General features: G+C 33.5%; 1 protein-coding gene across 6 annotated transcripts in view; it reads left to right on the forward strand.

The window, feature by feature from the left end:
- The window catches only part of LOC100925754, a 205356-nt gene that overhangs the window by 103774 nt on the left and 81268 nt on the right, over positions 1 to 20314 (forward strand). For all 6 annotated transcript variants that reach the window (XM_031968144.1, XM_031968102.1, XM_031968117.1 and 3 more), the window contains one exon: positions 3501 to 3623. In XM_031968144.1, coding sequence (XP_031824004.1) covers positions 3501 to 3623 — 123 coding nt within the window. The remainder of the gene's footprint in view (positions 1 to 3500; positions 3624 to 20314) is intronic.

Here is a 20314-nt window from a genome sequence, read left to right on the forward strand (position 1 = left end):
ATATACTGATCTGGTCCTGCTCATTTCACTCAGCATCAGTTCATGTAAGTCTTTCCAGGCCTTTCTGAAATCCTCCTGCTGGTCATTTCTTGCTGAACAATAATATTCCATAATATTCATATACCACAACTTATTCAGCCATTTTCCAACTGATGGGCATCCACTCAGTTTCCAGTTTCTGGCCACTACAAAGAGACCTGCCACAAACATTTGGTCCCTTTCCCTTCTTTAAGTTTTCTTTTGGATATAAGCCCAGTAGAAACACTGCTGGATTTAAAGGGTATGCACAGTTTGATAACTTTTTGAGCATAGTTCCAAATTGCTCTCTAGAATGGCTGGATGGATTCACAATTCCACCAACAATATATTAGTGTCCCTGTTTTCCCACATCCTTTCCAGCATTCCGCATTATCTTTCCCTGTCAATCTAGCCAATCTGACAGGTATGTAGTGGTATCTCAGACTTGTCTTAATTTGCATTTCACAGAGGTATCTTTACATACAAATTAGATGAAAAACAATTCCAGTATTTTAATGCTTCTTTAATTAGTTGAGCAAGTTGTCTTTGCTGTGGTAGCTCTGATTGTATATTTTGCGGAACTTTTGGACAGTTAGAGTTTAACACAATAGAGAAAAGAATTATTAATATCTAAAATCTAAGACAAGGACAGTTCTGGCTTAATAATTTGAAGTATGATAATATTTAACATTAACTTATTTGGTTATATAATCATTTGAATGAAAAACTCAAGGGTTATATCTCATGTGGCTAGTATTCACTCATTTTCTTTGTAAATTGACAGATTTCCTGCTTACTTTGGTCCCCCCAAAACTGGAAGTTGAGAAAAATTTCTCACATGTATATGCTCTCACTAGTATATGCAGCAAGCCGATGGTAGATTGGCCTAGAAGTAAGCCAGCAGGTTCTGAGTCTTCTATTCAAGTTAAAGCCATCATAGATTGCTTAAATCTTTGAAAAAATTCTCTTTCTTCACCTATTTCTATGCATTGTGTTGTCTCTTAGGGTTTATAAAAGATTAAAGCAATTTTTATAGGATTAAAGAACTATACTTAGAAAGGCTTTTTAGTCCATCTAGTCCAGTCCTTTCATTTTACAGATGTGGAAACTGAGACCCAGGGATGTTAAATGATTTGCACAAGATTACATAGGAAGCCAGCATCAGAGGCAGGATTTGAATCCCAGGGCCTCTGACTCCAGAGTCAGTGAGTGCTCTTTCCACTGAATCAAATGAATTTATATGTAATGACATTCAGTTTTCTCTTAAAGTTCTCCAATGACAGTGAATCCATTGTCACTCACACAGGATCCTTCTACTTCTTTATAACTCTTAATTATTGGGAGGTTTTTCTTTTATAGCATGTTGCTGAAAACATTGTCTCTGAGAGGACCAAAGATTCTGGTGTTCTAATTATTTGATCTTTGGGAATCGATAAACAAAAAAGAACAAACAATTTATTTTTCTTTTCTTATTTGACTTGGGGAAGGCTGAAAATCTTTTGAAAAGTAAGGATGAAGCAATACATTTGAAAGAAGGGTGAATATATCTGCTTTATAAGGGGACAGATGGAAGAAATGGGCAGAATTCATGTGCAGAGCTTCTGTGGGCAGCCACTGCCCCATCCTTGTAGTTACCACATTTGGGGATTGAGGAGAGGAACCTCTTAAATCCCATAGAAGTCTCCTAGGGCTGATACAGGAGGAATTGTACCTGTATTTTCTGAGAAATTTGAAAGTTGTGCTTCCTGTTTTCCCTTCCTGTTTCTTTTCTTTCTCTATTAAGAGAGAATATGTATCCACCCCCAAATTTCTATTTCTTTAAAGTTTTTCTCTTTGTAAGGATTTTTTTTTTATTACTGTTGACATAGTTTCTAAAAGTTGATATTAAGATAAAACAGTGGTTAAACCAAAAGCATTTTTGGTCAATCTATTTCCTTTTATGAAAGTCACTTAAGAGGGAGATTATCATTGATTGCACAGAAAGAAGAAAAAAAAAATGTTTCATTAGGGTGTTTAACTGGGACTTGAATGATTTTATTTTTATTTAAAGCATTTTATTAAATTCTCTAAAAGCAGAGAGAAAAATGAATTAGGACCTTTATTACATTTTCCTGGGCAAGGAATCTTGACAAATGTAGTTAGAATGATTCCATTTAGTACCTTTTCAAATGCCTCTAATTTACTATTGCTCCTTGTCAGGATTATCAACTATCATCCCATTTCATGAATTTGTAATTTTTAAAAATCATCTACTCTCAGAGGTGTAAGAAATCTCATAGGCCATATAGATCATTCCAGACGTAGGCAAGAATCTTCTTTTTCACATAGTCTACTAGTGTTCATCCAATCTGAAGTTAGAAACCTCTTTTAAGAAGGCTGCCCCTACTTCCTGATGGAAGTCAATTCCACTTTTGGATTTCTCCAGTGTAATGAGAAATTTCTTATTTTATATCAAATACCATAGAGTTTAAATTCATCCTTTCTGATTCCAAATTCATTGTGTTGCCTACTACATAATACTTCTGAATTCCTCTCTAATACATTAACAATATAATATTGCCACAAGCCTTCCTATAGTAGTTTTAGTACACTGTCTACTTTTGAGGCATCCCTTGGAAATATTTTGAGCACAGGTCTGACGTTATAATAAATGACTCTCTCTTAATTAAAAAACCTCTCTATGTAAGGCCAAAGGATTTCATTGCTAAAAGATTAGCCTCAGGGTGATTAAGTTTTCAAATAAAGTAATTAATTAATGAAGATCATTTACCAAGTCAAGCTTTCCCAATCTTTTTCAATTTATATGTATATATCTGGCTTTCTGTTAATCTTCCTATCTTCTATTCAATTTTAAAGGACATAAATTGTAATTTTCTATGCATATGCACATAAGAAATTAAATAATTTCAATACAATAATAAAGTTATTTACCAAATACTCCCCATCTTCTTATATGCTCAGGGATAATGTACTTTAGATTGAGAACCTTTCTACTATGCTATAAAAGATAAAATGACAGATTCTCAAAGAGATAGACACAAGACTTAGAGCACTATGTTCACTTCTGGGTGCCCATGACTGTGAAGTGAGAAAAAAAGATTGGGCTTGTTTTGCTTGACTTTAGATGTTAGAACCAGAAAGAATATATATCTATATCTATATAGATTCCTAATAATTAAGTTATCCAGAAGTCTCAGCTGTTTCAGGAAGCAATAGCTTCCCTTTTTTTTTTATTGGTAGTCTTTAGGGAAAGGCTGAAAGACCACTTGTCAGGAATGTTACAGGGATGATTTCCATGAAGGTATCAGTTAGTTTGCATAACCTAAGGTGGTTCCTGTTTTTGGAAATCTGTAATTATATATTTGCATCATTCCTTCTAATTCCTCCTTTTATCACTGATAATTGTTATATTAATGTATTCTGATGCAGTAGTTCCCAAATCTAGGTGACTGATTTTTAAACTTTTCTCATTCTTTTATTAGACAACTGGCATTGAGGAACTTGCGCTGCCCTGGTTGATGTCAAGAAAGAACTGTACTAAACCAACAGTCACACTTCTTGATCTTTGTTATGGGAAAATGGACAATTTAAATTTACAATATGTGGTGAGTTTCAATCTATTATGTATACTTTTCCTCAATCTCACATTTTATGACTAGAAGGTAAAGGAATTTATTATTATATAGTCAATCAGAAGTTGTGAGATCTCTCCCAGTAACAATATTTAGTGCTTTTAAAATTTAACAACTTTTACCATTTATATTGTGATAATAATAAAGGCAATGTAGCAATGAGGGTAGGAAACTAATCTTTGAGCTGGGAAGATAGGATTCATTAGACCTTGGCATATACTAGTTGAGTGACCCTGGAGAAGTCAATTTCTCAGTGCCTGAGGGAAATCTCTAAGACTATATATACATCATACATGAGTTGCTGATCTGGCTTTGATGGAGGGAATTTAAATGTCTGAATATAAACCCAAATTAAATCACAGATATAGCTCCTTCCTCACCCTTAAATAGCAGTCCTTAAAATAGTTGGTGATTTTTCTTTATGTGGTGTTTCTCCTATTAATAAAGATTAAAACCTTTCAATGTCCATTCAGTCCTTAGAAACCTTTTCTTACTTTTTACTCTAAATCTCCTATAGAGCTCCTATTCAACATATTGAAAAGCTTCCTCTGGTTATTTTTGGATCTTGAGGATATTATTCTAATAATAACCTTAAATTTGAACTGTGTTTTATAGTTTTCAAAGCATTTTCACACACATTAAGTAATTTGTTCCTCAGAGCAACCCTATGAGGTAGACAGGGCAGCTCTTATTTAACAAATGGGATAACTAAATTTCAGAGAGGTGACTTGAGTTTTCCAAGGTCACAAAGCTCCTGTACCATGTAAAGCAAAGTCTATATTAATTTCAGCTATGACAGGTTGCCACCCTACCTTGTATGTTGTTAATATTCTAAAATGTTTCATTCTTTTTTTTCTTCTATTATAATTGTAGTTTGAGTAGTATACTGTATTGGTTTTCAAAAATCTTAACATTTTTTTCCTGAATGTATCTTTTTCCAAATATTAAAAGCTTTTCACTTGTTCCACTGACTCCATATCAGTATCATTTCTCTCTTTGTCCTCCTTTATGCTGATGGATACTAATAGATTTTTGCACTAACTGATTATTTGGCTTTTGCTGATATTATTGTCCATATTTTAAATATTTTCAAGTTATATAAATTGCCTGTTAAATATAAGATATGAAAAGGAATTATGACTTCTACACTTTGTATAGCATCTGATATATTGCTTATGTTCATAAAACAAATTATATGTCTAAGAAATAATGGCAAATATCATGTATTAAAAAAAGGCCTCCTGTTACCTTTTGTCCTATGGCCATCTATTATGAATAGGATCATAGGACACTGAAGTAACATTGTTGTTTATTTTATCATTGGTGTATTTTCATCCTCTTGTTTACCTCTACATATTTTTCTTTATTTTTTTAACAGATAGTTTTATTTAATTAAAAATTATTTGTCTTTATTTGGACTCCCTGTATCCTTACTTATTAGACTACATTTTTATTTAATTAAAATTTATTTATCTTTATTTGTCCTCCCTATATCCCTGATTATTATTTATATCTATTTAAAGAAAAATATTTATTTTAATGGTTTCTTGCCCTCTTTCCTTCCCCTCTCCCACTCATTGAGAAGGGAAGCAATATGATACCCATTATACATGTGAAGTCATGTAAAACATATTTCCACATTAGCTATGTTGCCAAAAAAAGCAAGAAAAATTTAAAAAGTGAAAAAGCTTTAATCTACACTAACAGTTCATCAGTTTTCTCTCTGGAGGTGTATAGCATTTTTAATCTGAATCCTTTGGAATTGTGGCCTCATATGCTTTTCCTAAACAAATCTCTTTACTCCTTTGAAATTATGAATTTTCTGCCAGCAGAGGCTTCTCCAAACATTTTCTATTTACCTGGGCTGGCAAAGGGTTATATTCCTATAACATAGAACTGATCACATCACTCTGCTGCTCAAGAAGCTACAGGGACATCCTGTTCCTTCTGGAATAAAATACAGCCTTTTCTGGTGTTTAAAATCTTTAACCATCTGGCTTCAGCCCATCTTTCCACACTGATTCCTCATTACTTCTCAATCTTAACTGTACATTTCAGCCAAACTAGCTTACTTGGTCTTGCCTATTAATTTCCCTTTCTGTGCCTTTGCACAAACTGTATCTCATAACTGTAATGTTCTGTCTCCTCATCTTTCTTCTCCTATATGAGACTTTTCCTGGTGTCCCAGTTTTTTAGTGTTTTCCTCTACCTCTTTTAAGTAACCCTGGCAATAGCTATTTTATTTTTGTCTTTGTATAAATACATATTGATTTGAATTGAATTAAAGGAGTGGCGTTTAAGAACTAGCTGGATTGGAGAAAATGATTAAGTTGTTTTTTTCCCCCCAACTCTCATAGTTTTTAATTATTTTCTTGTTCCTTTCAGCTTTGAGCTGGATTATCATCAATTGTACACAACTTTTATATGATTCTAACTTCTATCATCTTCCCTTGGATTTTTGAGTTCTGTGTTTTCAACTGATAGAAAATGAAGATGAAACATTTTCACTTCCTTTATCCTACTTACTAAAAATAGTATGCCTATCTTCTTATGTGTTTTAAGAGAACACAATTACTTCAATACAAATATGGATCACTGAGTGATGAAATAAATGTTGGAAAAATAGTTTGTATGTGACAATTAAAAGTGATAAAGGATATATGCCAATAGAATCATGAATACTTTCTTTAAAAAGAGAGTTGGAAGCTCTAAATAAGATGATCACAAAATAACATGACAAAAAATGAAACTGATTTTTTTAACAAATGGGAAATGACTGCTTAGCAATATAAAAGCCATTTTGGAATCAGCTGACCAACATATCATCAACTTTTTAATGTAAAAATGAAAATGTTTCCAATTTTTAAAAGAATAGAAATGGTAACATGTGAAAGTAGATGTTTCCCTATTGGAGAATAGCTGGACAAGTTGGCTTATGCATAATAATCATAGGCATGAGTATAGTTGTAAAGGACAGTTGACCAGCTGCTGCTCTAATTTATGGCCTCTTCTCTGCTGGATATGTGCAGAGTTGAATCCATTCAAGGCTCTCTGAAGGATAGTTTAGAGTTTGTTATTTTTCCTCTTATTCAGTTCTCCTTACTTCCTTTCTCTCTGGGTATTTAGTTAGCCAATCCAAGTTTCAGAATTAGCTTACTTGTTAGCTTACACGGCCCAATGAATAGTGTCAAGCCTGGAGTCAGGAAGACCTTACTTCAAATGAATACTTAGACATTTACCAGTTGTGTGAGCTTGCACAAGTCACTTAACACTATATGCCTCAGTTTACTCATCTGTAAAATGATCTGGAGAAGGAAATGGCAAACTACTCCAGTATCTGCCAAGAAAACCTCAAATGGTGTCACCAAGAGTCAGACACAAGTGAAATGACTGAATAACAGCGGCAGCAACAGCAACAACAATATAATGGCCTCTCATATCCATGTGATCCCCTTCTCTGCTATTGTAAAATAAAATAAACTCTGTAAAGAGTTTAAATCAGACAAGAAAAAGTAGTATAATAAAAAGTTAGAAAAATTGCTAACATTTAGACAGAAATTTGGCCCTCTTCCTTAATGTAAAATTTTGTCTATTTTATATTTATTCTGTCCTCTGTGTTTTTGACAAAAACAAATCATCTAAGAAATGTTGTGATTAGAGTATATCATATATGATGCTACTGTACTGGCACAGGGAGGGGGATTTAGGGGGAAAAAAGCATGATTTTGAGGAACTTCCTTCTCTCTACTTAAAGAGATGGGCATAGTTAGGAAAGTAGGTCTGAATCTTCTTTTCTGAAATGTAAGGGAGGGTAACAGTGTCAGTAATCTTTTTTTGACTTTCTTCTTTTAGTTTTTCTTTATTTTGTTATTATTCCCTTGGCCACCAATTTATTTCTACTCCATTCATAAACTTCTGTCTCTTTCACTCTAATGGCTTTTTAACTCTTAAAATCTTCATTCATTTCTTTCAGTCTCTGCATGGAAGATTGTATCCCTTTAAGAACTATTTGACTAAAGTTCATTTTTAGGCTCAAGGATTATGATAGTTCCAAATCCCTTGCAGATCAATAGAAGGAATGCTTGGCTCTTTCATTTGCAATTGTTGGATGCTAGTCAGTTCTCAAACCCTATTACATATGAATGAAATAGAATCTAATAGCATTTTAAATGATAAATGTGAAAAATTCAAAGAACTACAGCAAGACTTGTATGAAGTATATAGAGTGAAATAAAAAAAGAAAATAGGTGCAATGATTATAATTACAATACAATACAATAATTGTAATGCAATTATTATAGTTAAACTAATTTAAATGAAAAGAACTGATTGGTATATAATTATAATAAATAATCTTGATCCATGGAAAAAAGCAAATCCTTCCTCTCCTTGTAGAGATGAAGAACTTCATATTCAAAATTTGTATCAATCTGATGTGGTTCTATGTCAGTTGCTTTTGTTTAACAGCTTTTTCTTGTTACAAGGGGAGATTTATTTGGGGAATGGGTGAAATGATATTTGAAATGACTGTAATATAAAAACAAGGTAGCTATAAAATAGTTTTTGAAGTTAAAGGAAGTAATAGATATTACTAAACATCTGCACTCCTCACATATTTCAAATGAACACTGGATTGCGAGTCAGATGGTCCAAGTTTATATCCCAGACTGGTCATCTGGGCAGAGTCACTTAGTTCTGACCTTGCTGAAGATAACTTAATTTCTCTGGGTCTCTGCTTCTTTCATATGTAAAAAGAGATAATCTTTAAGCCCCTTTCATATCCTATATCTAAGATCTATGATCCTTTCATCCTAAATAGTTGATGCCACAACATGGGAAATGAATAAAAGAACAGATTAAACCAACTATCTCCATTACTTAAAAAAAAAGTTTTATCATTATAAATCAGTTGTCATCATAAGCAGCCATGAAAGACCTTACCCCACAAATACTTGACTTTGCCAAGTGGGAATTTGTGACAAAGACAAATCTGGTTTAAAATATAGAATTTTTGTAAAATTTTGTGGAGCAGTGAAATGAAAAAGAAATTTACCAAAAGCCAGACCATCCCAAGGATATTTAAAGATTAAATTGGAAAGAAGACAATAAACAGATGATAAACGGAAATGTTCTTTGAAGATTTCTATGACAAGGGCTTCTTTCAAAGATTGACCCTGGTGCCACTTCATTTTTACTTTAACATCCTAGTCCCTAAGATGAACTGCATGGGAAAGGAGAAAAATCATTAAAGAAAATGAGGATGGGAAGACTATCTGGAGTAAATAAAGTATACACAGAGGAGGTCTTTTCTGGTAACATTTTTTTTCAAGGCATTGTACAGTTATTTCTTAAGATAACTGAAAGAGGCAAGGATATTAAACTCTTGGAACAAATTCGTAGAACTTATTTAAAAATGCAATCAAGAAAACTATTGATCTCACAAACCTACTTCTTCCTCTCTATATAATTTTTATATGAAAAAGATTACACATTTTTAAGAACATCTTTTATGAGGGTACGAGAGTGAAATAGGCAAATTTTTGTAAATTATATTCTACAGAAGACCGAATCTTTATTGTTCCTCAATAAAAATATTTGTTGGAGAATATATGGAATTTTCTGTTGGGAAACAAATATATATATTTATCAGAAAACAACATTTAATTTAGTTCAGCAGAAGACTATCTTTAAGATTTTTTCCTCCCAACTTATCTCTCATATATTTGTAATAACCATTTTTAATATATTTTCTTTTAAAATTGGTGATTGTTGTGTTTCTACTGGGCTTGTATTCCAAAGAGATCTTAAAGGAGGGAAAGGGACCCACTTGTGCAAAAATGTTTGTGGCAGTCCTTTTTGTAATGGCAAGAAACTGGAAACTGAATGGATGCCCATCAATTAGAGAATGGCTGAATAAATTATGGTATATGAATGTTATGGAATATTATTATTCTGTAAGGAATGACCAGCAGGATGATTTCAAAGAGGTCTGGAGCCTACATGGACTGATGCTAAGTGAAATGAGTAGAACCAGGAGACCATTATACATGGCAACAATAAGACTATATGATGATCAATTCTGATGGACATGGCTGTCTTCAACAATGAGATGATTTAAACCAATTCCAATTGTTCAGTGATGAAAAGAGCCATTTGCATCCAAAGAGAGGACTGTGGGAGCTCACTGTGGACCACAACATAGCATTCTCATTCTTTCTCATGTTTGCTTGCAATTTGTTTTCTTTCCTAGTTTTTTTTCCTTCTTCATCCGATTTTTCTTGGGCAACAATTTAACTGTATAAATATATAATATATTGTATTTAACTTATATTTTAGCATATTTAACATGTATTGGACTACCTGCCATCTAGGGGAAGGGATGGGGGAAAGAAGAAGACAATTTGGAACAGAAGGCTTTGCAAGGGTCAACGTTGAAAAATTATCCATACATAATTTTTGTAAAAAAAAAAAAAAAAAAAAGCTTTAATAAAAAAATGGAAAAAATTGATGATTGTTTTTGAATCTAGAAAACTATAGAATATTCTATATAAGATTACCAATCACCTAATAGTATTTTGTCTAACCACATAGGAGAAAGTAAGTACACAAAAATGCATTTTATATAGATTGTCATATTGAGTTGGATGGATTTCCCATGAAATTCATCCATTAGAAAGTATAACTTGAGTAGACATTGCAGTCAGTGAAGTCAGCCTGGAATTAAATAGGAGAAAGAGAGTAGACTAGATTACATTGGGGGAAATTATATAGTGATTTTAGTGAACTCAAATCTTTCCCCTAAAACTAAAGCTTATTTTTTTTTTTTACATTGGTATGCTTTCAGTAATGCTACAAATCATAAAAGACTTCAGTTTCTGAAGCCTTCACATCACGGGTCACCCAGAAGACAATGGATTATAGGAACATGGAGAGCACAAATAGACTGCATGAGTCTAAGGATGAATTGCACATTAAAAAGATAGTAAGAAAAATAAAGGCTGTCAGCAGAGATTAGTATGCCCTGAAAAGTTTGTAACAAGGAGCTGAACAGCCTTTGTGCTACATTTGTACCAACATAATGTCAAAGATGAATAGAAGGAAGCTCCCAGGATGTGGGGTAGACATGCTGTGGAACATTTATGGGCAGACCTGGAGAATACTCACACATAGAATGAGAGGCATGAATATTATAGTCTATAATATTTTAACACATTTTATTAAATAGCATACTTAAATACTTTAACATATAATTTTAAAATGTAATATTTAAAAACATAAAAATGTTATTAGTTCATACCAAAATTTGGCCATATCAAAACACAGCATAGGTTGTATTTGGTTTTTGAGTCATCATAATTTGCCAATTTCTGTTCTACTGTATTGAAATAGGTGCCCACATTTGATGACATCACAGATCTATTGAAATGTCCTATAAAGAATTATAGGAACATATGCAAAAATGAGAGGTGGATTTAGAAATTTTAACATTTTTATGATTTTTAGAGGTGAGGGACTAATTATAGCAGTGGAATACTGCAGGTAACATTGCACTTGTTATAATTTTCCTATAAAGGAACAACTTTATTAAGGGGAAGAGAGGCGATATTCATATGATGGAAAAACAAAAGGCAGCAACAAATTTCTTAAAAAGTAAAAGTACTTTTAATTTTAATTTTTTATATTTTAATGAAATTGTGATATCATTGATGGCTCTTTTTAAGATACAGATTGCAATCTATCCGATTTTTTCAGCCCATCCAACTCTTAAAAATAATTTCCTATAAATTTTTCACAAAAGGGTCCCCCAAATATGGGTGGAATGTTCTGACTTTTTGTGAAAATTTATTGGGTATGGGCAAGCAATCAATTGCTTAGATGATCCCCTTTATATTGATTTTTCCCATATATCAAGATATTGTTGTTCAATCATTTTCAGTCTTTTCTGACACTTTGTGAACTCATTTATGATTTTCTTGGCAAGGTTACTAGAATGGCTTACTATTTCCTTCTCCAATTCATTTTACAGCTGAAGAAATTAAGGTAAAAGGATGAAAGGACTTTCCCAGTTTTAGACAGTCAGTAAAGGTCTGAGGCTAGATTTGAAGTCAGATTACCTGACTCCACATCTACTGCTCTATGCTTCTATCTGTCCTCAAAGTATTGTACCTATAAGAAAACATAGAACTTTGTGTTCTGTTTAATTCAGGTATAATTATTTAGCAGTGCAGCCTGACTTAGTGATAGAAAGCTGCCTTCCAAAGCCATGAAGAACTGGGTTCAGGTATTGTCCCTGACACATACTGGATATATGATTCTGGGCAAATAACATAACATCTCAATACTCTAGAAAACTTTCATGAGTTAAGTTGCAGAGAAGATGCTGACCTGCATTTTTAGATGTAGTTTCTTCCTTCAGGAATTCCTTCTGAATCAATGAAATCACAGGTACAGGCCTTATCCATTTTAATGCCTAATCAGACCAAGGCCAAAATGTTTATTCATGCAGAAAGTCTTAACTTTTTATAGTATTCAATTTTTCATATGTATTGTATTTAGCTGAGCAGCTTATCCAATTGTAATTTCTTTATGGTGTTGCAAAAATCGATGGAATTTTTTCATGACTCTTTATCTTCTCTGTCTTTATCACCCACTGAATAATGTTATGATCACCATAACCATTTTCAGCCTGAATCCCTTCTTTACTCCCATATCATAAGGAATACCCCAAATTGTAATTGGCTCATTGTACCTTTTTTCTGCTACTATTCTTTGTTCCTTTTTACCTTAAAAACTTAATAGTTATGATATGGTGGCAGCTGTGGGCAAGGCTAGTGTTTTTCCTTAAAATAAATTCTCTAGTCTTGATTTTTTCAAAGTATTAAGGCTCACCTGATGTGGTTTCCTGCATGTCTGAGACTTAAAAAGCTATGTAGATCTCCAAGTAGGTCCTAAGGCTTTGGATAGCTGACTTAGCAGCATAATCAATAGTAGGATACTCTGTTCAACTGAATCATTTTGGTGTTTTTAATGAATATCTTTATTGAATACCATTTTTTTTTGCTCTGATGAGGTAAATCTTTCATTAACTGCTAAATGTTCCATAAGTACATTTTATTCCATTCTTAGTCCTGTAGTTTAGCATTAATATGAGTTAGACTTTCCAACTACAGTGGTCCATATTTTATGATCTCTTTGCTAATATGGTTTCAAAACTCTTTTCTTTAAAGGGATACAATCATTTATTACACAATTATATGATTTAGATATCAGTGTTAAAATATATTATTTGTATATTCAGACCATCATAAATAAAAGAAGCAAGCTTTATGAACTGTAAATTTGGTGCTAAAATATTTTTGGATATGTTTCTTATTTAGAGAGCCATATAAACTCTGGAACATTCTGAAATATCCATAAATTTTCTTATGTTTAATTTTCATTTTATATTCATAAATGAATCCATAATTCCTGATCTCCATTTATATATAATACTTTATTTTTAAAATATTTTCCATACTTACAAACCTTGCTGGCATGACTTCTCTCTGTCTTTGTCTGTCTCTGTCTGTCATTGTCTTTTTCTCTCTCATACCCGCATTATAAAACAAAATAGAAAATCAAAATTGGTAATTGCGACTTTGACAGTGATAGTTTTCAGGCAGAAGGAACTGAAGGAAAGGGGAAATAGTTGAGATTGTTGGAAAAATATTCATGAGGGAGATGGGAAGAATATTTGTCAATAGGGAAGAATGGATAGAAGAGTAGTAAGAGAGTTGGTGAGGAATACAAGGAAATTTGGTTAGTGTATGGGAAAAAAATTTAGGGTGGGGGGCAGGTAGCTGAAAAAGCAGATTTTGAGACATCTCAGGTTTTATTGCTTCATAGATTTAGAACTGAAAGAGACCTTCAAAACATCTTTTTCAACTTCTTCATTTTATAGATGAGGAAATTGAAAACCATAGAGGTGATTTTGTTGTCCAAGATCACAGAGGCAGAATTGGCAGTCAGGTTGTAAACACAGACTCTCTGTTTAAAAACGAGCACTCTATCCATTGAATCATGCTGTCTCTTCTTTCTTGAAATATTGTGTTTATCTTTTGCAAATATTTTGTGAGAAGCAACCTGACATTGTGAATAGAGGGTAGACCTCTGATTCAGAGACCTAGATTTAAATCCTCCTTTTGACACATATGAACTGTCACCAGCTCACCTAATCTTCATAGGCTTCAGGATTTATCTAGTATGTGGTACAGTATCCACATCAGGAGTTTCTCAGAATGATCACAGTTTTTTGATTTTTTTTGAATTGCAAAAATTAAAATGTTTCTCTCTTTTGTTTAAAGTAAAGAATGACAGTTCTATTCAACAGTTTTATTCTTTTCCTAAATAATGTGTTTTAATAGCCTATTTTAATTATAAAATATCAGAAATTTCACTTTACATTTACATCATCATGTAAAAACCAAGTATTTCAGGGGCAATCAATCAACAAGTGATTTCTTAAATGTCTGTCACTTTGAGAAGAAGAAAGGATATAGATCCTTTGTACCTTCAACCCCATAGGATTCTTGTTCAATGAGGCCATTCTTTGCCTTATTTCTTATCTAGTCTTAATCCCTATAAGAGGGAATATAACATAAAATAAGCCTTTGCTGCTGACAGTATCAAAGCCTTGGTCAGATCTACAAATGTTAAATTGAGACCCAGGAAAGATCTTAATGTAAAAAGGCCAAGGTCTCCCACTGCATCTAGGGCCATCTTCAGTCATTTTGATGTATATCTGGATGTATATCCAGATGGTTCTAGAGGAGAGAGTAAGGTTGATGACTTTGCACAGTGCTCTCTCACTTAAATCCAATTCATTTATCATGGCATCACCTCCTTGGAATCATGGTCCTCTTCAAAAATGAAGGACAAGCAACAACAATTGTTATTTTTTCCTTTGAGGTAAATACTATATCCTTCATACTTTTTTTTTTTTTAATATTTCATGTGATTCTTGTTCATGTTTTCCTATAAATCCTTAATGGAATATTAGTAATAATAAAAAATTACAGCTTATCTATTTTAAAAATAGCTTTTTAAAATGCTTTTGTGACCATTATATCATATCATGATACTTATCACAACCCAATGGTTAGGCAAAGCACATAGTAATATTTCCATTTTGCATATAAGAAAATTTAGGTTTCAACAGGTTAAAAGACTTACTGTGTCATAAAGTAAATAAATGGCAGTACCAGGACTAAAATAGAGATCTTATAAGTATGTGTATGTGTGAATGGCTTTTTGTATGCATATATATGGATACACATGTCCCTATATATGTATGTGTGCACACATATACACATTGGCACACATGTACACATATAAGTGTTATGGTGTTTGCCCAGTTGCTTCAGTCATGTCTAACTCTTTGTGATCCTATTTGGGATTTTCTTGGCAAATGTTTTCTATTTCCTCTTATGGCTAACTTTACAGATGGGGAAACTGAGACCAACTGGATTAAGTGATTTAAACAGGAAATGTCTGAGCCCAGATTTGAACTTGTATCTTCCTGATTCCAGACCTAGCACTCTTATCCACATATGTGTATATACATGCTTTGTTGCATTTCACTTTCAGAGCCTGTATTTACTGCACTATCATCTGCAAACAAAAAGTCCAAGTACTGGTACAGTGTACCAACATTCCTTCCGCTGCAGTTTTAACTTTTCAAGTTGAAGAATTTGCCATCAGTGCAGTAGCTGCATTTGATGACGTTTGTCCTCATTGAATGGTTGGCTATATGGCTGAAAACATGGAAAAAGAGCATGGGAGCAAGTGCACAGCCTTGTTTCACTCCACTGGTGACTAGGAAAGCTTGAGAGTACTGCTCATTGTCCAAACCCGGGCAAACCTGCCATCATGAAATTGCTGACTTTTCTGGGCAACCAGATTTTGACATAACATAAAATAAGCCTTTGCTGTTGACAGTATTAAAGCCTTGGTCAGATCTACAAATGTTGCACACAGAGATCTGTTCTGCTCCTGTCATTTCTCCTGGAGTTGTTGGGCAGAAAACACCATACCAACTGTTCCTCGGCCCCTTCTGAAACCACATCAGTTCTCAGGTGGAAGACCTTTTTCCAGATGTAGGATCAGCCTATTAAAGACAACTGCAGCAAGAATCTTCCCAGGAATGACCAGGAGAGAGACCCCAGTGTGATTGCCACAGGGCATTCAATTCACCTCAGGAGTTAATTTTGACCTTACAATTAACTCCAAGGAAACACAGGTGTTCTATCAGCAGCCCCACATCATCCATAGGTGGAACCAACCATCAGTTACAGCAAATGAAGTTTTGAATGCTGTGGATGAATTCACTCATCTTGGCTGAATACTATTCAGTGATAGATACATTGATAATGAAGGCTGACACACATATTGCCAGACCTAGTTTGTTTGGGATGCTCTAAAGGAAAGTGTGGGAGAGGAGAGGTATTAGAGTCACTAAACCCAACATCTGCAGAGCCATTATGCCAACTTCATTGTTATATACTTGGGAAACCTGGGCATGTGCCAGTGCCATGCCAGGAAACTGAATTGCTTCCATTTGAATTGTTTTAGGAAGATTGCGAAGATCACTGGCAGGATCAGGTACAGGACACTGGACATTGGACAGGTTCTTTCTCAAATTAAACTGCCAAGCATTCAGACTACTGCAGAAAATGTAACTTCCTTGGGCTGGCCACATTGTTTGAATGACAAATGCATGCTTGCCAAAAAGACTGTGTTATGGAGAACTCACATAGGGTAGATGCTCACAGTATGATCAGAAAAAGTGACAGACACAAGGATACTCTCAAGGTCTCTCTTAAGGAACTTTGGAATCTATTGTATGAGATGGGAGACCCTGCCTGGCACAGGACCGCCCAGCATGGCGTGCCCTCGTCAGAGAAGGTGCTGTGTTCTATGAATAAAGCAGAATTGAACTAGCTCAGAAGAAACATGAGATATACAAAGTTAGACAATTGACACCAAGTGTTTATAGGGACTTTTTATGTCCAACCTGTGGCAGAGCATTCCAAGCTCATGTTGGTCTGATCAGCCACAATGAAACACACTAACTTGACTCTAACATAATGATGTCATTTTGGTCCTCTTCAAGAACCCCAAACAATAACCAACCAACCAGCCACACCCACAACACACACACACACACACACACACACACACACACAAATGTATGTTTATTTGGACAAAGATAGGAACCAAAAGCAATGATTTCTCCTTTTGTCCCGCTCTCCCCGCCTGTCCCCCCTCCCCCCCAAATAAAAACAACTTCAAAGTTCCTGGTAAACAGTTTCATTGCCCTTTCTACTCAGTTTAGAACCATCAAAGTTTGGATTATATCCATTAAATGAAAGATGGAATTAATGTAGGAGTATGCTGGTAATGTTTAAGAAAGCAACTCTCAAAAATATATGTTCAGCACACTTTTAAATTTAATCTGCCTCAAAATTTTCTCCAACATTTTAGCATGTTCTTAGGTGTAAACAGTGAACAAAATAATAAATCAAGATCCAATTTGTAGCTTTTGCCAATTTCTGAGACATAAATAAACACACTGAAAATTGAACAATCAACCATCCCAAGACAGTTCGAACTGGCTCCAGCATAACTCTGAAAAGCTACCAGGATGGTATATTGTATAAGAAAGAAAATCTTGTTATGTATAGATATAAATTATGTATCTCTTCTTTTTTTTTTTTATAAATTTTGGAAGGTATATGTTCTTGAATATATTTGTTAATATACAATATGGAAGATAATCAAACATTTCTAGTAAACCTCCATTGTAATATTGCCTGGGACAAAGAAAAAACTCAAATACTCCTGTTTAATATTATATATGCATGTACATTCACTCTATCTCTACTCTGTCTGTACAGAAGGGAGTAAAAGTTGAGGCACAAGTGTTACTAAGTCTGTGCTTTAAATAATTCACAATATAGTTTTTGTATCTGCTACTTACAGAATGCTTTTACTAGTAGTTATAGAAAGATCCTGTGGTTATTTCTTGAAGAATCCTATTTACATCCAGCTGATCAGAATACCTTTATTTTGCTTGAATCATATTTTTTATTAGTGGTTCTGAAACAGCTTACTCTTCTGGAAATACTGCATATAACAATGACATCAAAGAAAAAGAAAAGATTACTTCCCAATACTATTGTGTTAGGGGGTGACCTTTAGAATCCAATCTGAAACAAATTGACAAGGACAGCATCTGATTTTTACCGATCTCACTTGGAAGATATTATTGCAAATTTTATCTAAAAGTGATTTTCCTCATGAATTATTCATGGAATCTCTTCATCACGTGCTGCACCTGCTGTGATTTTTCTTTGCTTATTAAAATATATGCAACAAGCTTTGCAATTAAATCTTCAATTTAAAATTTCATTTTGCTTTGCTAATGTTTTATGATGCACTATTGGAAGAGCCATGGCAAATAAATACACATTGATATTCCTGGGATGTTTAAAAACTAACTAGTACTAAAAAAAAATAGGTGTTAATATAGCACAGAGATATATAATAAGATTTGTTAGATATTGAAATGGTGATACATTTTCTCATTGCTTAGGTTAACGAGCCTATACGTTTCATTTGAATTCTCTTAGTATTATTCAGAATTAAGTTTGTATTTTTTTCTGTCAAATACAATATTTTCAAATTTTATTTATTGATGATAATTTACTGCTATAATTACAGTTGACACAGATTTCCTATTAGTTTTTTTTTCTATTCATGACTTGCCTAGATATGAAGAAATCTGGTTGATCAAACTAGTAGCAGAAATATCTTATAGGAAAGATGTTGAAACCTTAAAACCTTCCCCTCCCTCCCACCCAATTAAGTTGATAAGAATGAACTCAGAACATGAAATAGCTTTACTGCAATTTTAAATTTAATTAAAAGTAAATCAAGATCCTCAGAGTACTTTGATTCTGATATACTCTCTTGTGGCCTCCCAACTGCTATACTGAGGACTACAGTAGCTCCATATGGGACTATGATAAAAAAAATAAAAACAGAAGGAAAATGGAGATAGAAATGCCTTATAAAAGAATGTAAGTTCCTTGAAGTCAGGGACTAGCTCATTTTTATCTGTGTATTCTCAATGCATAGCATAATCGTCACATTTAAACATTTAGTAATTGCTAAAGTACACACACACACACACACACACACACACACACACACACAGCATTGCCTTTAACACAATTATTTCCATTGTCTAGTATCTGGCCTGTTGAAATAAATCTTTATTTATAAGAAGTTCAATGTAATTCTGATCAAAAGGGAATTTCTTTGTTTTCTGTCTCTATCAGTTGCTCTCTCCATAGTATTTATCAGCTATCATCTATCAATTGCAATTAAATTAAATTAAATATGAGACGCAATCGTGATCCTTAGGCCATCTCAGTTGTGAGTGCTTATTATTTGTGCAAAGTTAAAAAAATCCCTTCACTTCCTTGGGCCCCAATTTTCCTCATCTGTTAAAAAACAAAGTGGTTGATTCAAATGATAATCTTCTTTCTACCCCTTTACCCCCCCCCCTTTTTTTTTTTTTTTTTTGCAAAGAATGGCAATCTCAGTTGCCTAAATATAGTTAACCTACTCTCAAAAATCAGCCTCCAGAAAAATGTGCACCATACCCTGTTACCATATTGAGCTTTTTTGAACTTTACACATAAAATCACCAAAGATCTAAGAATCAGAAAGGGAAAAGGAGTGGAGGTGAAGGTCTATTCATGATAGTCTCTTTCCTTACTGAATTTCCCTTGTTATCTCTCTCATATGAAAGACTGGGTGGGTAGCTGTGATTTTTCTACATCCTGAACACTTGGAATGTAAATCTTAGCAATGTAGTTAATTTTAACCAAATTCTACTACAACAAAACAAATTAATCTCTTGCATTCATGGTAAATGTTTTTAATTGCATTATAAAAATGTAAATCATCTTAACTATAAATGTATCTCATGAATTGTTTTGAAATATGAAACTGATTCATTGTTTTCTATTCAGAGAAATCTTAAATCCTTAGGTTAATGTTAGAGGCAAGAAATCTTGGTATTTAAATTTTTCTTGTTCAGTCATTTCATATCTGAACATATATGAACATATGAACAATGTAGTAAAATGTATAACCCATGATAATTGTACCATCTACTAGGATATAAGCTATGGATAATATTCATAGGTCAGTTTTCTGTAGTCATTATTATATAACTATAAATATTCTGTCTGTATATCCTCTTTTCATTTGTTCTGGTTGGCTAAGTAATTCAATTCTGTCAATAATTGGCTAAATTGGGGCAGCTAAATGGCACAGTGGATAGAGCACCAGCCTTGAAGACAGGAGGACCTGAGTTCAAATCTGGCCTCAGACTTAATACTTCCTAGTTGTATGACCCTGGGCAAGTCACTTTACCCCAATTGCTTTAACAAAAATAAAAAATAAAAAAATAATTGAGTAAGTTTTTTGTTTAGTTCTTTTTCAATTGTGTCTGACCCTTTGTAAACCTCTTTGGGGTTTTCTTGACAGATACTGGAGTGGTCTGCCATTTCTTTCTCTAGCTCATTTTACAGATAAGTAAATTGAGACAGAGT

This window comes from Sarcophilus harrisii, chromosome 1, assembly GCF_902635505.1.
Source record: "Sarcophilus harrisii chromosome 1, mSarHar1.11, whole genome shotgun sequence".
In the NCBI taxonomy this organism is placed as follows: domain Eukaryota; kingdom Metazoa; phylum Chordata; class Mammalia; order Dasyuromorphia; family Dasyuridae; genus Sarcophilus; species Sarcophilus harrisii.